General features: G+C 42.9%; 1 protein-coding gene across 9 annotated transcripts; it reads left to right on the top strand.

The window, feature by feature from the left end:
• Positions 1 to 240: 240 nt before the first annotated feature.
• On the top strand, positions 241 to 23,108 carry smarce1 (SWI/SNF related, matrix associated, actin dependent regulator of chromatin, subfamily e, member 1). 9 transcript variants are annotated; one of them, XM_020713377.2, is made up of 13 exons: positions 246 to 471; positions 9,911 to 9,942; positions 10,072 to 10,122; positions 10,275 to 10,318; positions 10,398 to 10,502; positions 11,795 to 11,875; positions 12,131 to 12,262; positions 12,452 to 12,623; positions 16,628 to 16,800; positions 16,874 to 16,975; positions 17,282 to 17,543; positions 21,539 to 22,407; positions 22,502 to 23,108. In XM_020713377.2, the coding sequence occupies exons 3-12, from the start codon at positions 10,116 to 10,118 to the stop codon at positions 21,742 to 21,744; spliced, it is 1,284 nt and encodes a 427-aa protein (XP_020569036.1). In that variant the 5' UTR covers positions 246 to 471; positions 9,911 to 9,942; positions 10,072 to 10,115; the 3' UTR covers positions 21,745 to 22,407; positions 22,502 to 23,108. The 9 variants fall into 9 exon arrangements, with proteins under 9 accessions (XP_011492496.1, XP_020569203.1, XP_020569177.1 ...); XM_020713353.2 differs by having other exon boundaries at positions 8,871 to 9,942; XM_011494194.3 differs by lacking the exon at positions 9,911 to 9,942 and having other exon boundaries at positions 241 to 471.

Below are 23,108 nucleotides of genomic sequence, written 5' to 3'. Positions count from 1 at the left end.
AAAACACAATTTCAGTTGGAGTGGGCGTTAAAAGAAGAAGTTGTTTGGATGGACTTTCAACAGGAAGAGATGCACTTTGTTGCTTGTGTTTTCAAAAGCTATTCTTTTGGAAGCTGCTTTAAAAAAAAGAAAATCGACGAATGAAAGAGAAAAAGAGACAGCCAGCGACGCTGCATTAAATTATTGTGACACATTTAATTCCCCCAAATAGAAATGTGCTTCTTCTGCTGTCAATGAAATTCAGGGCTGCGGTGCTGACAGTTAAGGAGCGATTAGCATCACTGCCGAGCTAAGGAGGCACAGCTGTAATCAGGCAGAGGGTGGGGGTGCATTTCTGGAAGATTCTGCAGGAATCATTCGAGAGTGGACCCCCTTTCATCCGTTTATTCAGGGGAATGTTTATGTCTCCCGGTTGGGCGGTTAACCTTTCAAGTAAAGCCGCAACATAGTGGGGGGACGGAAGGTTTCGGGGTGAGTTTTTCTGTGTAAGTGTTTGTTCGTGGCAGTCATAAATGAAGGGGAAATTAGCGAGTCTGCACTCGAGCTCGTGTAACAGCACTCCGTATGCTAATAATATGACGAGGTGTCGTTAACTTTTCATTGAGGCGGCTAAGCTAAATTAGCGAGCCTGTGTTATCACGGGAGGCTCCGCGGCTAACTAAGACAGTTAGCCGCCTTCATCGTACCCCCCCCCTCGAGCAGGTCTCGTTCCCTCCGGCTTAAATCTAAACAAAACGTCACCGTTTATTCCTCTTTCTATTTATTGTAATTAGCATTCGTTGCAGACCGCGTAACTAAACAACAAACTTGTTAGCGTGTAGCATGCTAATGCTAGGTAGCTAGCTAATTCGAAGGTGGTTCTGCTTGAGAACGAAGAAAACCAGTCCAGCACCAGAACTAGCGCGGTACCGACACGTCCACTAGGTCCAGATTTTTAAGCTATAAACACTAGTCTTACAGTATCCTCAGTGCCGTTTCATTAGCTCAGGGACACAAGTCATTGATGATACTGGAGGGGGCGGAGAGGTCGGAAGTCCGCCCTAACATGTAAATTTGAAGAAATCAGATTCTTGAGATGTAGTACTAAAATTTTTATAAAATGAAAAATATACCAGGTGAGTAAATACTATAGAATACCTTCTCACAATATAGTTTTTTTAAACATGGGTTCTGCTGTGGTCAGTGTTGGGGTAATGACAAAAGTAACGAATTACTGTAGTTTAAATGCCTTTGTCAGTAATGGAGTAACGTAATGAATTTCGGTAATTAAATTACTAGACTAGAGAAACCCTCATGGTTTCATTACTCACATTTTGGTGAGGTGAAACCTTAGGTGACTTATAAAACAAATGAACTTGTGTAAACAGTTGGCGATGACATTGTCTCTTGTTTGAATAAAAACATCCAATGCTGAGTTGGAGATTGGTCAAAGATGAAGAGAGCAGTAATTTGGACGAATTTATAGGGGCATTTGGCAACTGTAGATATTAGTATTATTTCCAATTTTTTGGAAAACCTTTCAGTCAAGTGCAAGTTTTGTCCTGGAGGTGGACTGCTGTCCACTGCCCTAGTGTCAATGAGCAACCGTTCCACAGACTACTGCCGGCATACAATGTTCATTTTTTAATGTTCAAATGAATGAGGTGGTGCTAAAAAAAAAACCCTGATTGCTGTCGTGTAGCCTCTGTTTTTATTTTGTTGATTTTACTCGGTATCTTGTTGCTTGTGCTTCGTTCCTTTGAGAATTTGCATGAGTGGAAAAAAGTAAAGTAACGAGTAGTGAATTACTTGGGGAATGACTAAAGTAATTTAATTACAATTTCAGCCAGTAACTAAAGTAAAGTAATCAATTACTCTTTAAAAGTAATTTACCCAACACTGTGGTTCAGGGTGGGACTGTTAGCCATTATCATAAAAGTTAGTTGTTGGTCTCCTATAAAACCCACTCCAGTGAAAGTAGTGGTTTTAGTGTTTAACATGTTCTTGTTGAGATTTTCCCATGATGGAGGACCTATTTAAATAAAATTAAGAATAAAACTGTGTTTCTTAGTATTTCTTTCTTTAAATAGTCGTGAATCAGGAACAGATGAAAATTACTGTTGGGAAAATGCTTGTAGTTCTTACAGTCGGCAGGCCAGAACCTTCCTGCTCTGCTCCATTCCAATGCATCCATTTGTAGATGACTAAATCTTCAAACTATACAGCTAGATAGCTGAGGTATTGCTCGCCATTGTTGTTGCACTGGTAATGTTGTGTTGAGGTTGTGAGGGGCTGTAAACTAGCAGGAGAGAGTGTAGGCAAAGGGATGACTTAGAATTTAGAGGCACATTTCTGGTGAACTCCTGCTGCTCTGCAGACACTAAGGCCTAGAAAACGACCTAGTTTTAAAAAAGAAAATCTCGGCTAAAACCTGCATCATCAAAATGAAAAGACCACTGGGAACGCTTTTACAACAGATCCAAAGATGTTTGGAGCGGGACTTTAAACTCACTCCTGGGCAGTTTGGTTCAGACCATTTTGTTTTATTAAATCCACCAGATTGTTTGGGAAAGCCCATCTTAAGTCCATAGACCAAACAAAACTGGCCTTAAAGCCAACCACTAAAATCAGGATCTTGGTTTGCTTGCTAGTGCTTTCTGTTGGGTTTCACTACACAGAGTGTAAACGATCGTTTTTCTCAAATGAACCCGTAGGTGAGGTTAAATGAGCCAGACACTCATTGTTTGTATGTAAAGTGTCAGTCATGGCGTTCTGTGGTCACTCAGCATTAGTGGAAGAAAAAAAAGGTTCTCAGAACAGAATGGTTATTTGGTATTATCCTTCATACAATGGAAAACAAAGTTGTTAATTTGCTTTTAAGATTTGTAAAGCATTTACTAGAATTTGTAATTGCTGTCAAATGTAGCCTCCATTGGTCGCTTTGTCCGACTGGACTGGAATGTCAGTTGGGTGGACGATAACGTATTTCCTTGTGCTTAGTCATTTATTTATTTTAAATACCTAAATTGGGCCGGGCTTCCAAAGAAAGGGTATTTCTCTGTCACCACCTGGTGTGAGTCACACAAGCACTGTGGTCAGGAGTGCAGGGCCACACAACATGGAGTTTGTTCACATGATCTTGAGAAAGATCTTTAAATGTCATTCTGCCCATTCTCAAGACATTTACAGCACTTTTTTAAAAAGTAAAAAAAAGGTTCACATAAAATCACATTGTGATCTTATTCCTATGCAATGATTTGGATAAAGTTGTCTAAAGATTCAGATTTTGTGATTCACAAAAAAAGAATTAAATTGGACATGGTGACTATTTATGTCTACCGGTAGTTTAAAAATTCTCTTCTCATTTATTGCATTAATACGACGGAGTATTAGGGCCACCAAAAAAAAAAAAAAAAGCCACCCAAAAAAAAAGAAAAGTGAAATTACGAGTTTTTATCTCGTAAATTTATGAGATAAAAACTCGTAAATTTATGAGAAAAAACTCGTAATTTTACAAGATTTTAAGTCGTAAATTTACGATATTAAGTGGAAGTGAACATGCAGAGCCGCAGGTGAACGCCGCGCAGCAACAGAGCAGACCGACTAAACTTTGTTGAACAGATGAGCTGAATGAGCTTGAACGTTCCAAATATCAGGAAGCTCATTTGTTTGATTTACAATTTTTTCAAGTTTTATTTATTGATGGTTGGTTTGCAGGATCCCTGCAGCCCGATGAAGCCATCGGTGTCCCTGCAGCTTTCCACTTCAGTCGTTTCTTCCTCCACCAAAAACAAGATCTCTACGTTTTCAACGTTGGCATTTTCAACGTTCTAATGCTTTTATAATCGAATATTTTCATTCATCTTTGTCGTTTGATGATATAACGGGACGTTTACTTCCGCATTGGTGTTCGGATCTGATGACAGGTTCATGACGTAAGGTGACAGATGAACTTCAGGGTTTGTGAATGAAAAGGAGAATAAAAGCTGCAGCGATCCTCTGCACCCAAACGTGTCTCTGAGCTCCTTATTTTACATATGAAACTACGCTTTACTGACACTGAACCCCGGAAAGACGGCTCCACTGACAATAATCTGATTTTGAGTCGCCAAAGGTTCAGAATCTCTTTGTTTTAAACCTAAAATAATCCGAAAATAAAGCTTCACAAATGGCTCCACATCTTTCATCTTCAAGCAATGCTCCGATAAACTGACAACTTCGGTGTTTTCTCCTTGTTAACCTATGACTTTTTTTCTCGTAAATTTACGAGATAAAATGTCGTAATTTTACTTTTTTTTTTTTTTTTTTTTTTGGTGGCCCTAATACTCCGTCGTACATTAACTTATCATGTATGCCCTTTTTTATCTTGTTATTTCTATTAAAAAAAAAAAAAAAGGTTGGCATTTTTAAGGTTAGCCAAAGCTAAAGCTGGTGTGTCGTTTGCTATGGAGTCTCCCAATAGGCCCGCTTGAGTTCTTTGTTCTTCTTGAGTTTTTTTTTGTTAGCACGCTTTGCTTATTTTCGAAGAAGTCCCGAATAAATAACAGTTATTGTTTCCTGTAAAGCAGCAGCAAAAAGTGATGAAGATATTCAGCAGGTAAACTGATAGTTTCATTTGTTTAGAGAACCGTTTGACAGTTTTTAATCAAAACAAATTAAAAGGAAGCGTGACACAAAGCGTTATAAATTTACGTAGAGCTGCGGGGGGCGCTGCTCGGGGGGGGGGGCCCAGCGGCGCTGGATGGGCTTCCCATCTACACCTGGGGCTGGGATCGGCCCTTCCCTGGCTCTGGGGCGGGACGGGGCAACCCTCTTGGGGCCCCCGGTCGCTCTGGGTGTCATCCGGTTCGGCTGCGGGGTCTGGGGGTGGGGTGGGGGTCTTGTCGGCCCTGTCCTGTGGGGGGGCATTCTGGGGGAGGGGGGGGGGGCACTATTGGTACGGGGCAGGGGGGGTTGACGGGTCGGGGTCTCCGCTGAGGCCATCGGCGGTTTCCCCGGCCGGTTGGCTGCCTCGGTCCCGTCGAGGCCTGACCAGAGCTCTTCTAGGGCCGGCGTTTGGGGGTGGGGGCCTGGGCTTGCTCCGGGGGGGGCCGGCGCTTTCTGGCTCCTCTCTCTCTGTGTGGGGGTGGTGGTGCTGGGCCTGGGGTGTCTGCGCCTCCGGGGGTGGGGCCCCAGGGCTGGGTGGGCCTGGCCCCCTTGCTGGGGGGGGGGGGCGGGGGACAGCTGTTTGACCACCGGGGGACAGTCTATCATCTGTCCCCAACTTACCCCCTTCCTCATATAACCTCATAATAGGGTGAGGGGGTGGGGGGCTTAGCCCGATGAGCCTTGGGGGGGGGGTTTACTAGGCAGTGGCCCCCCTCCTGTGGTTGCCGTATGGAGTGGGCCCCCCCTCTTTCGGTTTTATTTGCACCTTAGACATGTAGGGCCCTTGGTAGGGGGGGTGCTTGGACATCACTGCCAGCAAGCAGCGGATGTCCTCCTAGCACCCTACCCGCCAATTTTAACCGCACCTTAGACATTTAGGGCCCCTTGGTGGGGAGGGTGAGGGGACGTCACTGTGAGTAATCAGGAGATGTCCCCTTAGTGCCCTACCCGCCAATTTTAACCGCACCCCCCTTAGTACACACACCCCTCCCCCCTCAATATATACATCCCAACATAAACACACACACATGCACACACACACCCTTTCAAACACACATACACGCACACACATTTTGCAAGGAAGGTGGGACCGGGTCCGTCTGTCCCCTGCCTCTTCCCTGGTGGGGGGTACGAGCCCCTTTGCAGCGGCGGCCGTGTCCCCGGGGTGCCGGCTTCCTGGGCCCGGCGGTGCTCTCTCCGCGCGGTGGGGGGGTTCACATTACATCTGAGCCGGGGGTGTCTGGTCCCTGGGGGGTGGGTTCTGGTCCTTGCTCCTGAGTGCTGGGCCCCGCCAAATTTCCAACTGTGGCCGAGCCTGGTCGGGCCATATTTACAACACCCCTTGTGGGCCCTCTTTTTTCCCCGGGGTTCCCCCCTCCTGGGCGGGGGCGGCGGGCCCCTGCCTCGCTCCTCCCTGGACCAACCGTGGGCCGGGCGGGTGGCTGCCTGGAGTGCGGAGCGGGTCTCCCTTGGGGGGTCCTGGCTCGTACCTGGGGTTGGGGCGGGGGGATGCCCGGAACTCCTGGGTGGTGGTGGGGTGCTCGTTTGGGGCTGTGGGCGTCCTTCTCCGGTGGGGCCCTGCGTTGGGTTCTCCCGGCGCGGCGGGGGGGCTGCTCTCCTGGTTGGGCTGGGGCGGCGCTCTCTTTCCCTCCGTGCGTCCCTGGCCTCTGGCTCTGGGGGCCTTGCGGCGGCCCTGCTGGCCCTGGCCTGGGTGGCGGGCTTGGTCGCCCGGGCGGCGGTTGTTCCCTGCTGGTTCCCGTGTGGCGTTGGGGGGATTCCGGCTGCCGCTGCTGCTGCGGTGGGGGTCTTGGGGTGGGGATGGCTGGGCACTCTCCCTCCTTCTTTTCACGTTCCACCATCCATTTTAGAAGAACATAAACACTCACCTGAGCACTGGTGTTAGCTCACCTTTGCACTAACAGTTTGCATGACTGAATGACTGAAATATTTCACACTAGTTGGTTTTAAGGCACAAGTATGCGTGTGAACACTATCTGTTTTGTGTACATGTCGACAGGTGGACATTTTTGCAGCTAGCAGGTGTGTTTATAACATTTGAGTGTGTGTGTGGACAGGCTCCGCCCCTTTTTTTCCTTTTTTTTTTTTTCTTCTACATTTGAACCTTACCATAATGATTAACAACCAGTAAACTTGTTGCTTTATGCTGCTTCATGGTCTTATCCCCCTTCCCCTCCTATTATCACCCCCTACCCCCCCTCTCTCTAACGTCCCTCTCTCTTCTTCCCCTCTTTCCTTTTCCGTCCGGTCCAACACCAAAGATTTTCAGACATGATTGAAATTAATAAAGTTTGGCCTCAATTACAAAAGGGGTTTATTCAGACATACATTTGGTTTGTCTGAAGATTAATAACCCCTCTTGTTAAAGTAAAATATGTCCAACACAAGAGGCCCTCAGCTTTCATCTGTCTGCCCAGCTGTTGGACAGGACAAGTTAAAAAAAAAAAAAAATGTACGTAGAGCTGAAAGGCTCAGAAACCTCGTCTTAGATGTTTTCTGGTGAAACTGGGAGATGTAAGACAAACCTACTTGAATGAATCGGAAGTCAGTCAACAGGGGTTGACATAGCCCAGAAATTTGCACTGGCCCACAGGGCCAGTAGTTTTTGAAACTTACTGGCCCTGCCTGAAAGTTACTGGCCCGACACCGCGCATAGCGGGACCCGCCGCTCCGCAGGTGCTTGCAACTTTAGGGGGGTCTGTGGGCATGCCCCCCCGGAAACTTTTAATATGGTACAATTTGGTGCATTCTGGTGACATCACTTATTTCTACACTTTTCAATGACTGAAAATAGACCATATCAAACTTAAATCTGCTCTAGTCTGTTTCAGATTTTTTGAAGAGAGCACTGCAGTGTAGTAGTTAACACTAGTTAAGAAGTTTTCATGGTGCTTCTAACGGCCAATATCGCAATAAATCATAAACCTTAAATGTGTTAAAACAATCTAATGGCAGCTTGAACCATTTAACGAATCAAATTTATCCTTCAATGCATTTGACCAATCGGATGGACGCCTTCACATTGTTGACCAATCAGATGAAGCCCTGTTATGTTAGATGTTTGTAACCTATGTCAACGTGGATCATTTGGAGTATAATTTTTAAACTGGGAATGGTTATTTTGTTATTTTGCTGTTTGTTTATATACCGCAAATTATATCGTTATCGCAATTTTAATCTCTGATATCGCATATCGCGAGTTTTCCTCATATTGTGCAGGTCTAACTGAGATCATTCAGCTAACTAGAAATACTTACTGCTTACAGTGTTGTACAGAAAAACAAAATTAAGTAGTTTAACATTCTACTGCATTTGAGTCTGAGATTCAGGTATTTGGAGTTGCCTTTGATTCTTTGACATTCAGCTTAAAGCTTAGTGGATACAGTTTCATCTTCAATGCATTCATTAAATATCTTGCTGTCCATACTACTAATTATACCCACTACTCCATCCAACATATTCCTATCTATTCCTGCCATGTCTTCCACATCTCTGACATGCTTCAGTCTCTCTTCAGTGACGGTGTTGGATTTATGATCATCGCGGTGAAAAACCACCAGGGGGCGCGCTGATATGTGTGTCAGTTTAAATATATCTGCCTAAAATGTAATAATAACCCACTGGCTTGTGCCTTCGTTGTTGCTGTTTAACATTGTTTTGTATTGAATTGTTACATTCAATAAAGTTTGAAAAAAAAAAGTAGTGAGCGCGTGCCGCGTGGTGCTCGGCAGTGAAAGCCGAGCGCGCGCAGGCGGGAGAGAAGGAGAAGTGATCAAAGGTTTCCCATAGAAACCCTTGAAGTCTGAACACAGGACTAGCAGAAAAACTAAATTATGAAGACGAGGTAAATCTACACGTTTTCGCAAAATTTACTTTATTGAAAAAGGTGAAGAATATATAAACCGTTAAATATTTTAGTGGCCCGAGCGGACAAGTGAAAAGTAAAGTCTTGTGGTCCGCACTGCTCGAAAAACAGGACCGGGCCAGCGGACAAATGGCTATGTCGAGCCCTGGTCAAGGACGAGATAACAAATACTTTTCATTAGTTTTCAAATCTGAGATAATAGATTATGTTTCAGTGTAAACTATTTATCCTGTCTTTGTTTTAAAAACAAAATGTATTTTTTTAACATTTAATTCAGCAGCAACACCATTTTCCCCACAAACCAAAGCATGCAGGATCTGCAATTAACCGCCTTTTAAAACGTTTCTTTTGCCACATTCAGGTCTGTTTACGCTCTGACCTGTTGAAGTCACTTCTCTGGAAGCCGTCGGATGCAGTGATGAAGCTGAAACGTCTCCAGCAGGAAATGGTTCTGCTGCCATCCAAAGAAAAAATAAACCTTCCTCCCTAATTCTAAATGTCTCTCTATGCTGATGAGGCTGCTTTTACAGCAGTTAACCCTAAAATGTGTTGAGTCACATTTTGTTCTTGTCTGTTTTGTAAATTGCTTTGAATTAAAGTGACGCTTAAATGACATAATAAAAGGTCAAGAGCTGATTGGACAAAACAGTCAGTCTGAAAGTTACAAAGCTGATTTTGATGCTATGAAGCATCGTAGAACCACAGCGAGACTCTTCATCCTCACCTGGAGAAAAAGGGGGAAGAGAGGAGAGAACTTTTCCAGGACCGACTCACCTCATCCTGGAGGTTCTCTAAGAGGAAGCAGGAGAACACGGAAAGGAAAGCACGCCTCGCTTGATTCACTGAAGGTCAGAGTTCTGGATGCAACAATCGGAAAGAGACTTTTGGACAAAAATGGATCCATTGGAGAGTTCAAAGAGAAACTGCTGAGCAAAGAGACTCGTTTCATATTTGAATGCAATAAAGAACGGATCTGGATTATCTCCAAAACTTTAGGACACATCCTCTTTGGACTAATATCTGGATGAAACCTACAGTCTTTCTGGAAAGTTAGACATAGTGGGGGGAGTGTGATAATGTGGGGCTACAATCCAATAATTAATTATTTTTGTTTTCCAAAGCAGAAAGTTCATCACCTCATGAGCTCACCTGGGTTTCTATACAGGCGTTGGAAAAGACACATTTTTATGTTTAGACAGTTTGGTTTTCATTCATGATTTAACTTTTCTTTCTTTTGGTGAATAAATAACATCTCATAAAAAAGCTATTTTTTTTTACTCTGCTCATCTTTCTGTTAGATAAACTTTATTCATCTGAATTGTTTACAAAAATCAGTCGGCTATTGGTGGAGTTGGGACTGAGCGTCTGAATTTCATGCTGCCGTTTGTGTTTTTACATCAGGGTTAGTCAATGCTGGATTGGATCAACACAAGGTTATTGATTCTGACTTTTTTATCATCATGTGATTAAGAAATGGCCACATGCTGTTTAAAATAAAAGCTGATTTTTTTAGTCTTAAGTATTTATGGCATTTTTCTGCTTTGTTTTTTTTTTTTTCACAGATCCGATGACTGGATAAGACTGAAAGCTCCTCCTCACTGTCAAGATGTCAAGTAAGAACCGACATAAACGGGTTTTAGAGCTGCTGTTATACTCTTACTCAATAGTTCCAGTGATGTTCTATCATTGACTGCTCATATAAAGTCAGTTCCTGCTGGTCATAATTAGTATTTGACACTCTTTTTAACATTTTCTTTGACAACAGAGAGGCCATCTTATGCCCCGCCCCCTCCTCCTGCCCCTACAACTGTAAGTATTCGTATGTTGATTTTACAGACTGAAATCAAGCTTTTTCAATATTCCTGACTGTTTCTGTCTCATTTCTCAGCAATTGCCCAACACCCCCGGCTTTGTGGGATACAACCCATACAGCCATCTGGCCTACAACAACTACAGACTCGGGGGGAGCCAAAGCAGCAACAGTCGGGTAACGGTATGATTGTTTGACTGAAGAGCCGGGGTGACCGAGTGTGTAAATGAAACGGAGAAATCCTTATCGCTCATCAGTTCACTTCCAGTAAGAGCTCACACAGCAGTGAGCGCGCTCAGTCAAACGAGACTGTATTCTGTGAATGAAAGGTCAACACCCTCATTCAGCTGCTTTAGTCTCAATGAAGACCAAAAATAAAAGCACAAATGGTAATCAAGCAGGATGTTAAGCTTTCTAAAATTATACCTGAAACATTTTTAGGTTTTAAAATGCATATAAAGGACTTTTGAGTCAAAAAACCTTCCCATCTGTCATTTCTTCTGACCTCTGTCTGGTTGTTTCTGGTCAGTAGCTTCTCATAATGTGATTTGTAGAGGACCAAACCTGCTGCAAAGGCTTGAAATGGCTTTGTTTTGATAAAAAGCGTATAAAGTTTCTCTGAAAAAGCTGTCAGTTGTTGCTCCATTTGTGCAGTTTTGCTTTGTGTTTTTGTTGGAGTCATGATCGTGGTCGAAGCGGCGAGGCGGTTTCCTGATTAATTGCAGCCATTAGTGTAGAAATGTCATTGCATTTCGCTTTTAACCACATCATTAAACCAGCGTCTTGTCGCCTAAGTCTTGTTCTTTTGTTTTAACTGCTGTTTTTCTTACTCCTTGGTGCTATTTCTTTAAGGTGGAAAAATTAAAAAAAATATTAAAAGATATATATATATATATTAATGATCCTTCATGACTTGTTTGAACTGGAATCTTCAGCGGCCAATGAAATTGTTTTTCTATAGTTAAGTCCAAGTCTAAATTCCAAATCCATTAGCATTGGCAGCAGAAGAATTTGGGGATTTCCTTCTCTACTCCAAAATTGAACGCAGAAGAACTTAAGTGTCGGAGGACAACTTTTGCTTCTTTGCTGACTCTGACGCTGAAGACGAGTTCATCTGCGTCTGCTCAAATGTGTTTCTAAAAAACCTGGGCCTTCAGTGTTGCCATGGCATCACAGACTCTGGCGCAGTAATTTAGCTTCTGCATGCAAGCTGTGGTTGGCTGACTTTGATAACATCATTATGTCTGTCAGTTGGAAAATCTCTCCTTAAGAGCTTTTTTCTTTTCTTTTTTCTTCTTGCTCAGTCTGTTCCTGATTTTTCTTTTTTTTTTTTTCCTCTCCCGCTGCATTAATGACGTCTCCCGAAACGTTAGGAGATCACATAAATGTCTCATCACAGTAGTTTGGGAGTTGTGTTTAAATGTGGTGCAACCAAAGCAGCCACGCCTCCAGATAACTTTATTTTCTCTCTCTAGAATTCCTCTGGAATAAATATCCCCAAACCGCCGAAGCCGCCCGATAAGCCGCTGATGCCATACATGAGATACAGCCGCAAGGTACGCACGCTGACTGAAGGCATTTCTTTGTTTTCATTTGCTCTGCTGGACGGCGGGACTGATCTAGACGTCCCGCGAGCTTTGGTTTAGCGGGATAGCTACTGCCAGATCATGACGTGGGGTTTATCAGCTTTGGAGTTGCAGCTTTAAAGCACACGGCCTCCTCTGGTTTGTGACCTCTCTGCTAAGAGATAACCACGCATAGCCCCTCCAACCCAGCCCAACCCCACACCCATGTCTGGTTCTCATCACCAGGTTTGGGATCAAGTAAAAGCCTCCAATCCTGATCTGAAGCTATGGGAAATTGGGAAGATAATCGGTGGCATGTGGAGGGACCTCACTGATGAGGAGAAACAGGATTATTTGAATGACTACGAAGCAGAGAAGGTTGGTTGTTTTACAGGGGGGGTGTTGGTGGTTTGTTTTTTCTCTGATGGGTGACCAGTAGATGTGTGCCCGACATGAATCCCTCCTTTTATTATTCTTTCCTGTCTAACAGCCCTCTGAGTGGAAGGTTCCACATACTTGCCCGTTCTTGTCATTTCTGTCATCTTCTCTCCCCCCCCCCCACTGTAGATTGAGTACAACGAGAGCATGAAGGCCTACCACAACTCTCCGGCCTACTTGGCCTACGTCAACGCAAAAGGTCGGGCGGAGGCCGCACTGGAAGAGGAGAGCCGCCAGAGGCAGTCCAGGCTGGACAAGGGCGAGCCGTACATGAGCATCCAGCCAGCAGAGGATCCAGACGGTAAGGCTGGTCAGATGCTCCTCAAGGTTCACATGCAGGGATGCAACAAAAAAGAATAGCCCACACTGCACAGATGGAAGCTAAACAAAGCCATCATGCAGTGGACATTCTGAGAAAACGAACTCCTGAAGCACCTGAAAAGAAGATAAATGCACAGCTTCACTTCATTGGTGGAATAAAGACGACTGAAGCAAAACAGTTTCTAAGAAACACAAAAATGAACCAAAAACGTTTTGAACGATTGTTGTTAAAGCTGGCAAAACGCTCCTTTAACCCTTTAACACCAGAGCTTCAGACCAGTGTTGACCTTTGTTTTTCAAAGTACTGTAACTCTTCAACCGTTTATGCATTCATAGTAATTCCAAAGGCTGAGAAAAGCAGCTTTGCACTGATATCCAGCACTTTTTAAGGTGCACTCAATGTAAATCAGATGATTCCGATGCAGAGAGAATTGGCAAACGTGGGTCATAATCCGTTGGAATTACGCTGATTGTGTAAACAGTCGTATAGTTGGGTCAAAGGTCGTGGATTACTTCACGACAGCTCTAGTGTTGAAGGGTTGATGATAAATTAAAAAGGAATGCTAAGAAGATAAACTGCTTTAAAAATTCAGGTTACCATGATGCCAGAAATACACATTTATCCTTTGATTGTAAATACAACAATTTTATAAATTCAAAATTCTGCTGCACACCATGTTAAATAGAGAAACTGCAGGTTGGAGTAAACAAAAGTGAATAAATCAACATAAAAAAATGCTAAATTGACAGAAGAATCAATTAATATATACTAAACTGTATGCAAATGATATAAAGAAATGATTAAAAATTTCAAAGCTTTAGATCTAAATGAATGAATTTTACGCTAAGTTCATTTTAAGTGTGTGAATATGATGCTGAGGTATACTTCTAATTTCAGATGATAAAATGATCATTTTAGAAATGAATCGAAGAAGATGCAAGAAAATATCTGAGGAAAAATCTGTTGGAAAAAAGCTAAAAATGCTGCAACGACTAAAGAAATCTAAGTCAAAACTAAATCACAAATGTTTACTTTGTTGAAGAAATTGTTAGATGACTGTCAGTGAACAGTCAATGATGCTAAACATAAAAATATGATGCTTATATCGGCTAAAGCAGCTTCAAGAACATTAAAATTAGGTTTGAAACTATTCGTCTTTAGAGCATTTTATTTCTAAATATTATCATTTGCAATTTGAATTTATTTAAAAAGATTAAAAATAAATTTGAATTTGATCTAAAAAAAGAGGAAAGTTGAAAGTGAAATCATAGTTTCTCTGATTTAAGTTTTCTGACTGAGACTAAACAATTGAAAGGTTTTTGCATTGATGTCAGTTAGACTTTGATAGGTCACTATTTTTAAAAAGTTTCAAAAACACAATGTGCGTCATTTGGAGCTGAATGTTTGCAAAGCTTTTAACAGATGAGGCCAGAAATTGAGACGGAGTGAGTCCTGAAGGCCACGTGACCGACGGATCCTCTCTGCCTGCTGCGCCACAGTCGATCCTCAGTTTAAAAAAAAACACCCCCCCCCCCCCCCTGGCTGCAGATTGGGACAGCTTTTCGTCTTTGTTATGCTGGAAGTGTTTACACTACTTTGTAGGTATCCTTGGCCTCGGTTTCAGCGTAATTATAAAATTTACATTCTTCCCCGTGTTGTTTTTGAGTGTGTGACGCACGCCAGCGTTCGACAGAGAAGACGTTTGTGTTACACCCACCCTCGAGGAAATGATGCTTGTCTGGGGTCTGGCGGGGTTACAGCCCGACTTAATCATCTCCAGGAAAAAAGACAGATAAAACAGCTACTACTTAGAAGCACCCCAGACTATAAAAATGTTCAAGCCGGCATCCCGGTGGGCTGTGTTCTGAACACGCCGCACGCATGGCAATGATTAAATGAGACGTAGCTACATGGCTACATGCTCAGACACCATGTTTTATGAATGTATTAATGCCTTTGAATCTGCTGCTTTGCTCCGTTCTGTTCCTGTCGACATCAGAGGCTTTTTTTTTTGTTTTGTTTTTCACCTCTGCATACTGAGTGTAATTTAATCAGAAAAGAAATCTCAGGTATTCTCTTGGTGCAGCAGTTTTGTTCCCACATTCAAATAAGACACGAGAACAAAACAAAACGGTCCAGAGTTGCGTGTGGCAACGAAAACAGGATTTTATAGAAAAAGTCTATTCTCAAACGCAGCCTTGACAGAACCTCCCTGACTGCTTCCTGTTGTGGTGTCGCTGCACCTACACGTGTTCCTTTGAAGCCCTCAGCTGAGGTTTGTCTGTGCTCTTTGGAAAGTTTTACCCATGCAGCTACAGCGCTGGCTGACACTGAGTCACTCTGTTCCTGCAAATACTGAAGTGCCAGCTAATGTGAACCCCATGGGCTCCTTAAAAGATCCTCTAGGAGAAGCACTGGAGCTCTTTAAATCTCTGCTCCCGGTCTGCAGCAACTACGTCTGTTTTCAGCTTTTTCTTAGTCCAGAGGGCCTCGTTCAAATGAATATGATGCTGTTAAAGTTGAGTTTTTGTTTCTAAAACCGTTGGCTTGAGTGACATTTGGGACACACCCCAGGCATTAAATTAGCTGATGGCTCCGCCCACTGCCCAATGTCGCCTTGAGGGGTTAACAAAATGTTAAAACATGTGTCATACATGCTAAGGGCGAAAAAAAAAACATAGATGTGGGGATAATCTGAATTTCCTGGAAGGATTTATTGAAAAGAATGTCATAGAATAGGCCGTACGGTGGCGCAGTAACACTTTCATTCTTTTAATTTTCTCAAAAACCAATTGAGGAGCTGGAATGAAATGGATTTTAGGTGGAAAACGGCGCTCAGAATCTGTCCAAATGTTTTAAATCAACTTTGGTGAATTATGAAGTTTCTCGGTTTGAAGGATTATGGGAGCATTATGGGTACCGTAGTCCGGAGCCGACCTGCTGTGGTTCAACAGAGACGGTCAAAGGACCAAATAAATAAAAGTTTTGGATCTTTTTGTTGATGTAAATCTAAACTTTGACTTATTTAACATCATTTATTCTGTGGTATTCAATTATATGTCATATAATTGATTAGATGCTCTGTCTTTAACTTTTAATTAATTCTTTGTATGATTTTTAAAGGTCATTCGAGTTTCCTGATTGAATAGAATCCTATATGAACAAACGGCATCTTTGCACGAACATTTCACCTCCGACTCTTCAGAGAAAACCTAAAACGAAAAACTCTGCACTGTTTAAGACTCAAATGACGGAGAAAAAGGAATAAAACAATTTAAAATAAAATATTCAGAAAATGTATATTCTAGATAATTTTGATTAGAAAGAGGCTAATCCCATGTGCTCTTTTTCTTTATTTGGAAGTATATTTTTTTTAAAGAATTCAGTTTATCTGTTTTTGTATTGATCGGGTTTTGGGATTAAACAGCAACAATTATAATGATTGTTTCTTCTTTTTGCTTCTTTTAATTCTTTTTTGTCTCAACTTTCTATTTGTTTTACTAAAAGTGACATTTTTGAGTCGTTTTGTCTTAATTTAAAGTGAAAATCCTTTAAAATCTTTAAAGGAAAGCGGATGTCTCATGACTTCAGGCAGCTCTGAAGCAACGTTTTCCCCCCTGAAGGGATTCAAAAGTAAAGAAACTTTATGCCGAAGGCTTCTAACTTCCCCGTCATCCTGCGTTTTAGTGGCCTGGGAGTTTATTTTCAAGGCAAATGATTGAAGAGGGAAAATCGCAGACTACATCTTCAAACATCTGTCCACAAAAAAAGAGATGTGATTTACTGCTTGTCCCGTTCAGCCTGCGATAACGGCTCAGCTCAGCTGAGAGACGAGTTTTGACGTAATTGCAGGCACTCAATTCTGACTGTGTAAACTTTCTCTGGGCTTTTCTTTTTTTTGCTTGCAGCAGGATTTGTGTCACTTGCTAAAACTCCCTTTTCTGCAGCAAACTTCACGCTTTTTCCGTGTTTTTCTCCTGCAGATTACGACGACGGCTTTTCCATAAAACACACGGCCGCCGCTCGTTTCCAACGCAACCACCGCCTAATCAGCGAGATCCTCAGCGAGAGCGTGGTGCCGGACGTGCGCTCCGTCGTCACCACGGCTCGCATGCAGGTCCTGAAGCGGCAGGTCCAGTCTTTGATGGTCCACCAGGTGGGGTCCCTTCGTCATGTTGGTGTCAAACCTGCAGGAACGTTGTCTCACTGCTTTCCTCGCCACCTCACAGAGAAAGCTGGAGGCAGAGCTGCTGCAGATTGAAGACCGCCACCAGGAGAAAAAAAGGAAGTTCTTGGAAGCCACAGATTCCTTCAACAATGAGCTGAAAAGGGTACAGTGTTTTTGGCAGCAGATTATTGTTTGCTTGCACGCGAGCTTCCCTCTGCACGCCGCGTGCGGCTCTTAAAGCCACCAGCTGCTCATAACTCCATCCACATGTTCTGGCGACCAAGCGGCTGTCAGCACTGGTGATTTGCAGCATCCATGATGGCAGATAAATGCAGTGCACAGAGTTCACAACAGGTGGTGCCGTCTGCCCTCTGCAGACGAGCGAGCTGCATGCAGCTCTATGCGCAAGTGGTCACCAGTTTCAGCAATTTAAGCTGCGCAAAACCATGGTTTTCCTCTCTGTTTGCAGCTGTGCTGCATGAAGGTGGAGGTGGACATGGAGAGGATCTCTGCAGAGATCACCGCAGCAGAGGAGGCAGCACGCAAGCGCATGGCGGAGCGTGAGAAGGACACAGGGGACCGCGGTGCCAAAGAGGCCCCCCCCTGCGTCTTAGCGGAGGAGGAAAAACACATTTGCGCAACACATGGCGGCAAGTCGCAGCAGCGCGCTCTGAGTGAGAGCAGCAAGGAGGGGGAGGAGGCGGAGGAAGCAAACCCTGCAGACGAGCCAGGTGAGACGCGCTGACCTCCGTCACCCTGAACAAGTGAGGCGCTAACGCCAGAGCAGGTCAGCTTAAAAAAAACACACCAAAGAACAACGAAAAGTCAAAAGTGACATCAATGTTTATTCTTCTATTTTGGAATATAAAGGCATGAGCCCCCCCCCTCTCGAAAAAGGATATTTTCAGGAGAGCTGTTTGAAACAATAATTAAAAAAAAATCAGTAAATTCAATGGTTTCCTTTGAAAATAAAAGTCAACTTCATCCTCATCTTCATAGTTTAAGAATACCCCCCCCCCCCCCCCCCAAAAAAAAAAAAAACCTCCCTACAAACCCCCTCAAGCAAAGATGTTTCTGTCCCATTGATCATATAAGAGACGTGGACCAAGCGAGTGTGACGTCATTCACAGAAAATGACTTCTGGCTCCAAACAAACGAAGCCAATTCGGTCAGCATTTATCTTCGAGATACGGATGCCACCATGTTTAAGGAAGCATCTTTGTTGCATAATTAGAAATAAAAGTCAAAACCAGAAATGCTTTTTCATTTTCAAAAGGAAGCTGCATTTTTGGACTCAAAATTAAAATGAAAAAGCAATCCACCAAAATGCTTTTTCATGTTCTTCCTCAACACCGCTTATTCTGTCACTTAATTAAAATGATAAAGAAAATGGCATTTGACATTTAATTTTCAAAAAGTTCTCTGGTAAATGTGTAGCATAATTGATTTAGAAATTTCTAATTTGATTCATTTAATGCAGTTACATTTTGAAAATTAAAAAGCATTTCTGTGAATCCATTTTAATTGTCAAATTAGACATTTCTACAGGAATTATGCTACACATTTACCAGAGAACTTTTTGAAAATTAAATGTCAAATACCATTTTCTTTATCATTTTAATTAAGTGACAGAATAAGCGGTGTTGAGGAAGAACATGAAAAAGCATTTTGGTGGATTGCTTTTTCATTTTAATTTTGAGTCAAAAAATGCAGCTTCATTTGAATGAAAAAGCATTTCTGGTTTTGACTTTTATTTTGAATTATGCAACAGAAATGCTTCCATACATATTGAAGTCAATGATTAGTCCCAGTCGGTCTGAGTTGCCGTTTCTATGTCAACCACTCTTGCCAATCAGGAGTGAGCTTGTTGGAAGTCCACACCCCTACCTCATGAACGTGGGCCGTCAATCAAACAATCCAAATGTTGGGCGTCGGACCACGTGCTTTTATTGAAGCATCTGATTAGTCGGTTTATAAATTATATAACTTATAACTACAGAAAAGTAGCATGAAAAAAATAGGATTAACAAGAATATGTTTAAAAAAAAAGGTTTTGAGAGCAAGAATGGTTTTTCTGACCATAGAAAGACTGAGCAACAGCTGTTTATTTCTCTATTGGAGTCTATGGGAGTTTGGCTTCTTGGTGGGGCTGTGTCAGTCACTCCAGTTCTCAGATACAGTCATGACCTCACTGTACCTCCCCCCACATATCATCCATTCATCCTTTTCCTGTCCCCTACGTTTGACTACGACACACATGTAAGGTTAGTTCCCTTTCACGCTTTGAAATCTGAGCTTGAGGCGTTTCTGTTCCGGCCGTCCGGCCCTTTCTTTGTGACGGAGAGCCTGAACAGAAACGATCTCTCTGGGAAACAGCTGACGTCTCTTTTTCTGTTAGTCATTTTAAAACGGACAAGGCTTCCATGTTTTCTCAGACGGACTCATAAATAATAGAGATACAGTCGTCTCTCGTTTGTCATTCGAGTTACGTTCAAAAACAAGGTGAAATCCACTGTAACCATCTTTATTTTTACAATTATTATAGGGGTTTAAGGTAGTGAAACCCCTCACTACACACTTCTCTCAGACAGACATTAACATTTTCAAACTTTTTTTCTCTAGTTTAAACTCTTAAAGTTCAAACCTTGGCAGCTAAAAAAGGCCACTTTTGGAGAATGATATCAAAGATCTGCTTGCAGTTAAAGATTTATGTAAATTTGGCAAGATGAACGCATTCTGTACTGCAGACAAAGATTGATCGACCATAGACTAAAGCCAATCAGGACACAGAATAAAATTGGTTGTAAAAAAACAAAACAATAAAAGCATTGCACAAAAAAAACCATGAAATAGCAAGAACACAAAGGTGAACTGCAAAATTGCAAAGGGACCACTGTATACTGAGGTCAAGGAAGCAAGAACTATTAAGTTCATGTTTTTCTTTTAATCAGACAACTAAAGGATGTAGGTGTAGTTCACGTTTACAATGTTTGAATCTGCAGTCGTCCTCAAAAAGTTCTGCGTTTGTCATATTGTGTCACTGCCAGCTGATCTGCTAGATAAGGGACTTGTGGTCTTCAGAGACGAGCATCCTAAGTGAATCGCATCTCGGATTGTGTTGTTTCCAAATTACTTGGTTTCTGTTAATTTTTTTGATCCAACGTTTGAGCTTTTATGCGTTTGTTCTTGTGACTTTTGCATTGTCCCAGTGCATGATGGGATTGCTCACTTTGCTGTCATTTGATTTGATTTGATTTGATTTGATTGCTCCATTTCTTCTTTTTTTGATCTTGTGAGTCTTTCTGTTGTCTCCCTAAAAAGAAAAAAAGCAGCAGAATAACACAACGCAAGTCAGCAAAACCGCAAAATCAGTGCATGATGGGATCAACAATCCCATCATGCACTGGGATTGTTCAAACGTAACCCTGGAAACGGCATAAGACAAGATGAGGCGGAGTGGCTGAGTCACAGGATAGGTTTATGTACATTTTTGAGTGTAATTATTCAAAAGAAAATAACTATTTTAACAAAAGAGTAAACGTCTCCCAACCTGCAGCTGTGACTGCGACAGTAGACATTTCTACGCTGATTCAGCCGTTGGTGGGGGCGTGGGGGGGCTGTCAGTGAACTGTCATCAGGAACCGAACCCTGACTCGTCTCTTGGGGAAATCCCAACACACCTCTTTTCCCTCCTTCTACCTGTCTGCCCTGCTTTGAAGGGCTTTTTAGAGTAGAGGAAGTAAAACTTCATGAATCAGGACAGTCATGACTTTAGGAAATTTCCTCCCTAAAATAAATCTGTCTGCGGTTGATCCATAAACGATGACTCGAGTAAAGAGGCTCCTGGTTAAACAAAACTAGGGAAAGTTTCTTAACATCTCTTATGCATGCTTGCATAACTCTCAACAATCCTTGTTCCAGAGAAAAGTCCATAAGCTTTTGCTTTGGGTTCAAATGTCAAAACACGTCTTGATTGATGAAGAACAAATAAAACAATAACTTTATATTTAAAAAGGGTTTTTCTATAATAAAACTATCCTAATGCTACGTTTACAGCAAACGTGATTCGAGCCTCAAATTCTCATCCGCCGCCTCACTGTTGAAGGACGCTGATCCAAAAACGTGTTCATAAACTTGATGCTCCCGCTGCGTATGGGAGGGGCTACTTTCAAGAGCTTCTAGCCTCATCGCTGTTTGGTATCTCATATACAGATACAAAGATTAGGTTTATTTATGTTGAAGAGTTCTGCAGAAGCATCTGTAATCACATCTCCATGTCTGGATTCATGAGATCATTCAGAGATTCTCCCAGGGCGGTGAGGTTCACCATCTACTGCAGGAGCTGCGTGACGGCCGCTTCCAGCGGTACTTCCGTCCGTCTGTGACCCCTTTCTATTATTGTCTTGATGGAAATGAGAAAGATATCTTACAACTCAGGTGAATTTTGAATAAACGCCAGCAGAAACTGCGTCTTTTAAAAAGAGACAGGTTTTCTTATTTTGGCTAAAATTGTCATAAAGTTAAAAGATCCCCGTGAACGCCACTTGAAACAGATCAGAGGATGATCTGGTGAGTTTTTAAACCCTAACCTGCATGCAGAACCTAAACCTGGACCAGGAGGTCTGCAGATCCCATTCAGTTCAGCCTCTCTTTGTTCTCCAGGTGAGGAGAAGACGTTTGACAATCCAAAGTAAATAAAAATTGTTTTGCTTGGAATTGAATCCAGGGAAGCAGAAGCCCCCCGAGGAGCTGGATTCTCCCCGAGGCAGCAAGGAGGGGGCCTCGGAGGACAAGGAGAGCGTCCCCGAGGGAGCCATGGAGGAAGGGAGCAGCGACAGCAACACCGGCTCAGAGACCACCTCGGCTCAGACCGAGGATGCTGCAACCAGCGAGCCGTCAGAAGGGCCCTGCAGGCCCAGAACCGACCACTGAGCCAAACGGGGGGAGGGGGGCCACTGATGCCGGCCCGAGAAAGCACTATTATAGGGCGTCACCTGAAGGCCGCCTTCAGCACATCTCCACACATATCATCCGACAGAAGCGCTCGGTGTTGCTCGTCGTCTTGTGCCATGGTGGCTTTATTGTTTTGCATGATGCAGCTTTTTGAAGTTGTGGAGAAGCGGAGCGCCTCCTCTGAGGAGAACCTTGTTTACTCTCCGTATCCGTATTACAGTGACAGTATTGTCTCAGGAGTTTGTTGTCATGAAGTAGTATGATTGTTACTATTTTTATGTGTTTACTGTTATTTATTATCAGCGTTTTAAAGTGATCATCAGTGCTGTACAAAGCTCCACTACCAGTGTTCTCAAGTTTGCTCGCAGCCAATCAAATCAAAAGCAGTACGCTTAGAACATGTTTTGTTTTTTTTCAAACACACAAACTTTAAATGTGCCGTGACGTGTGCGCGCCGTGTAACGAGGTTTCAACATGCAGTCTTTTTCATATTTATACCAATAAACTTTTCTACCCTGAACAGGAAAATCTTCTTTTTGCTTTACACAAAAAAGTCTGAGAGGAGCTGCTGAACTGCTGTCAGTCACTCAGACGCTGCAGAGGGCTTGCACCATGCACATCGCTCCCCTTTGCACAGCGCAGGTAAGGGAAGTGGGTATCATGAGGGAATTGTTGAGGCTTCCTGTTTTGAGCAGATTTCAAAGACTTCCAGAGTATTCTCTCGTTTTTGACTCAGAAATCCTGTTAGCACGGCGAGGAATCCAAAAGGAGTGAGGACCAGGTCAGGCTGCAAAATGGAGTAAGGTTGAGATTTGACAGAGCTTCTCTTTCCATCACAGTGTTCTGCATTTTGGCTCTGCCGTGTACCCTGCGGTTTGCTCTGCCTGAAGTGAAAGCTTCAAACCACAACCACAGAGATACAGGTGTGCAGGAGCTTCTGCACGGCTCCTGCAAGGTCTCGCGTCCGAAGTAGAAGCACTGAACGGCGTTGCATCACTAAAGCGCCTCACCAAGAAAGGCTTAAAATGGGATTTTTGCTGCAAATGCCAATTTCCCCTAATATACATAATTTACATAAATAGTGCACTACAGCTTCTTAGGGTGTCCCTGTCATGATGGAAACAAGTGTGGCCTTTCTGAAGATCAAAGCCGCCAAACTTAACCAAAAACTAAATCTAAGTTAGAATTACAGTCCTCTGTTTTCATGCATCCATTCATTGTGTCAACGGATGGAAGGACAAGGGGATTTGTCCTATTTACCTACTGTTTACACACCTTTTTTTCTGTTTTTGAACAAAGTTTGATTTGATTTGATAAATCAGGCCTAACGACTTCACCAAAAA

Source organism: Oryzias latipes, chromosome 1 (genome assembly GCF_002234675.1).
Source record: "Oryzias latipes chromosome 1, ASM223467v1".
NCBI lineage: Eukaryota > Metazoa > Chordata > Actinopteri > Beloniformes > Adrianichthyidae > Oryzias > Oryzias latipes.
This window is presented reverse-complemented; position numbering and strand designations above follow the sequence as displayed.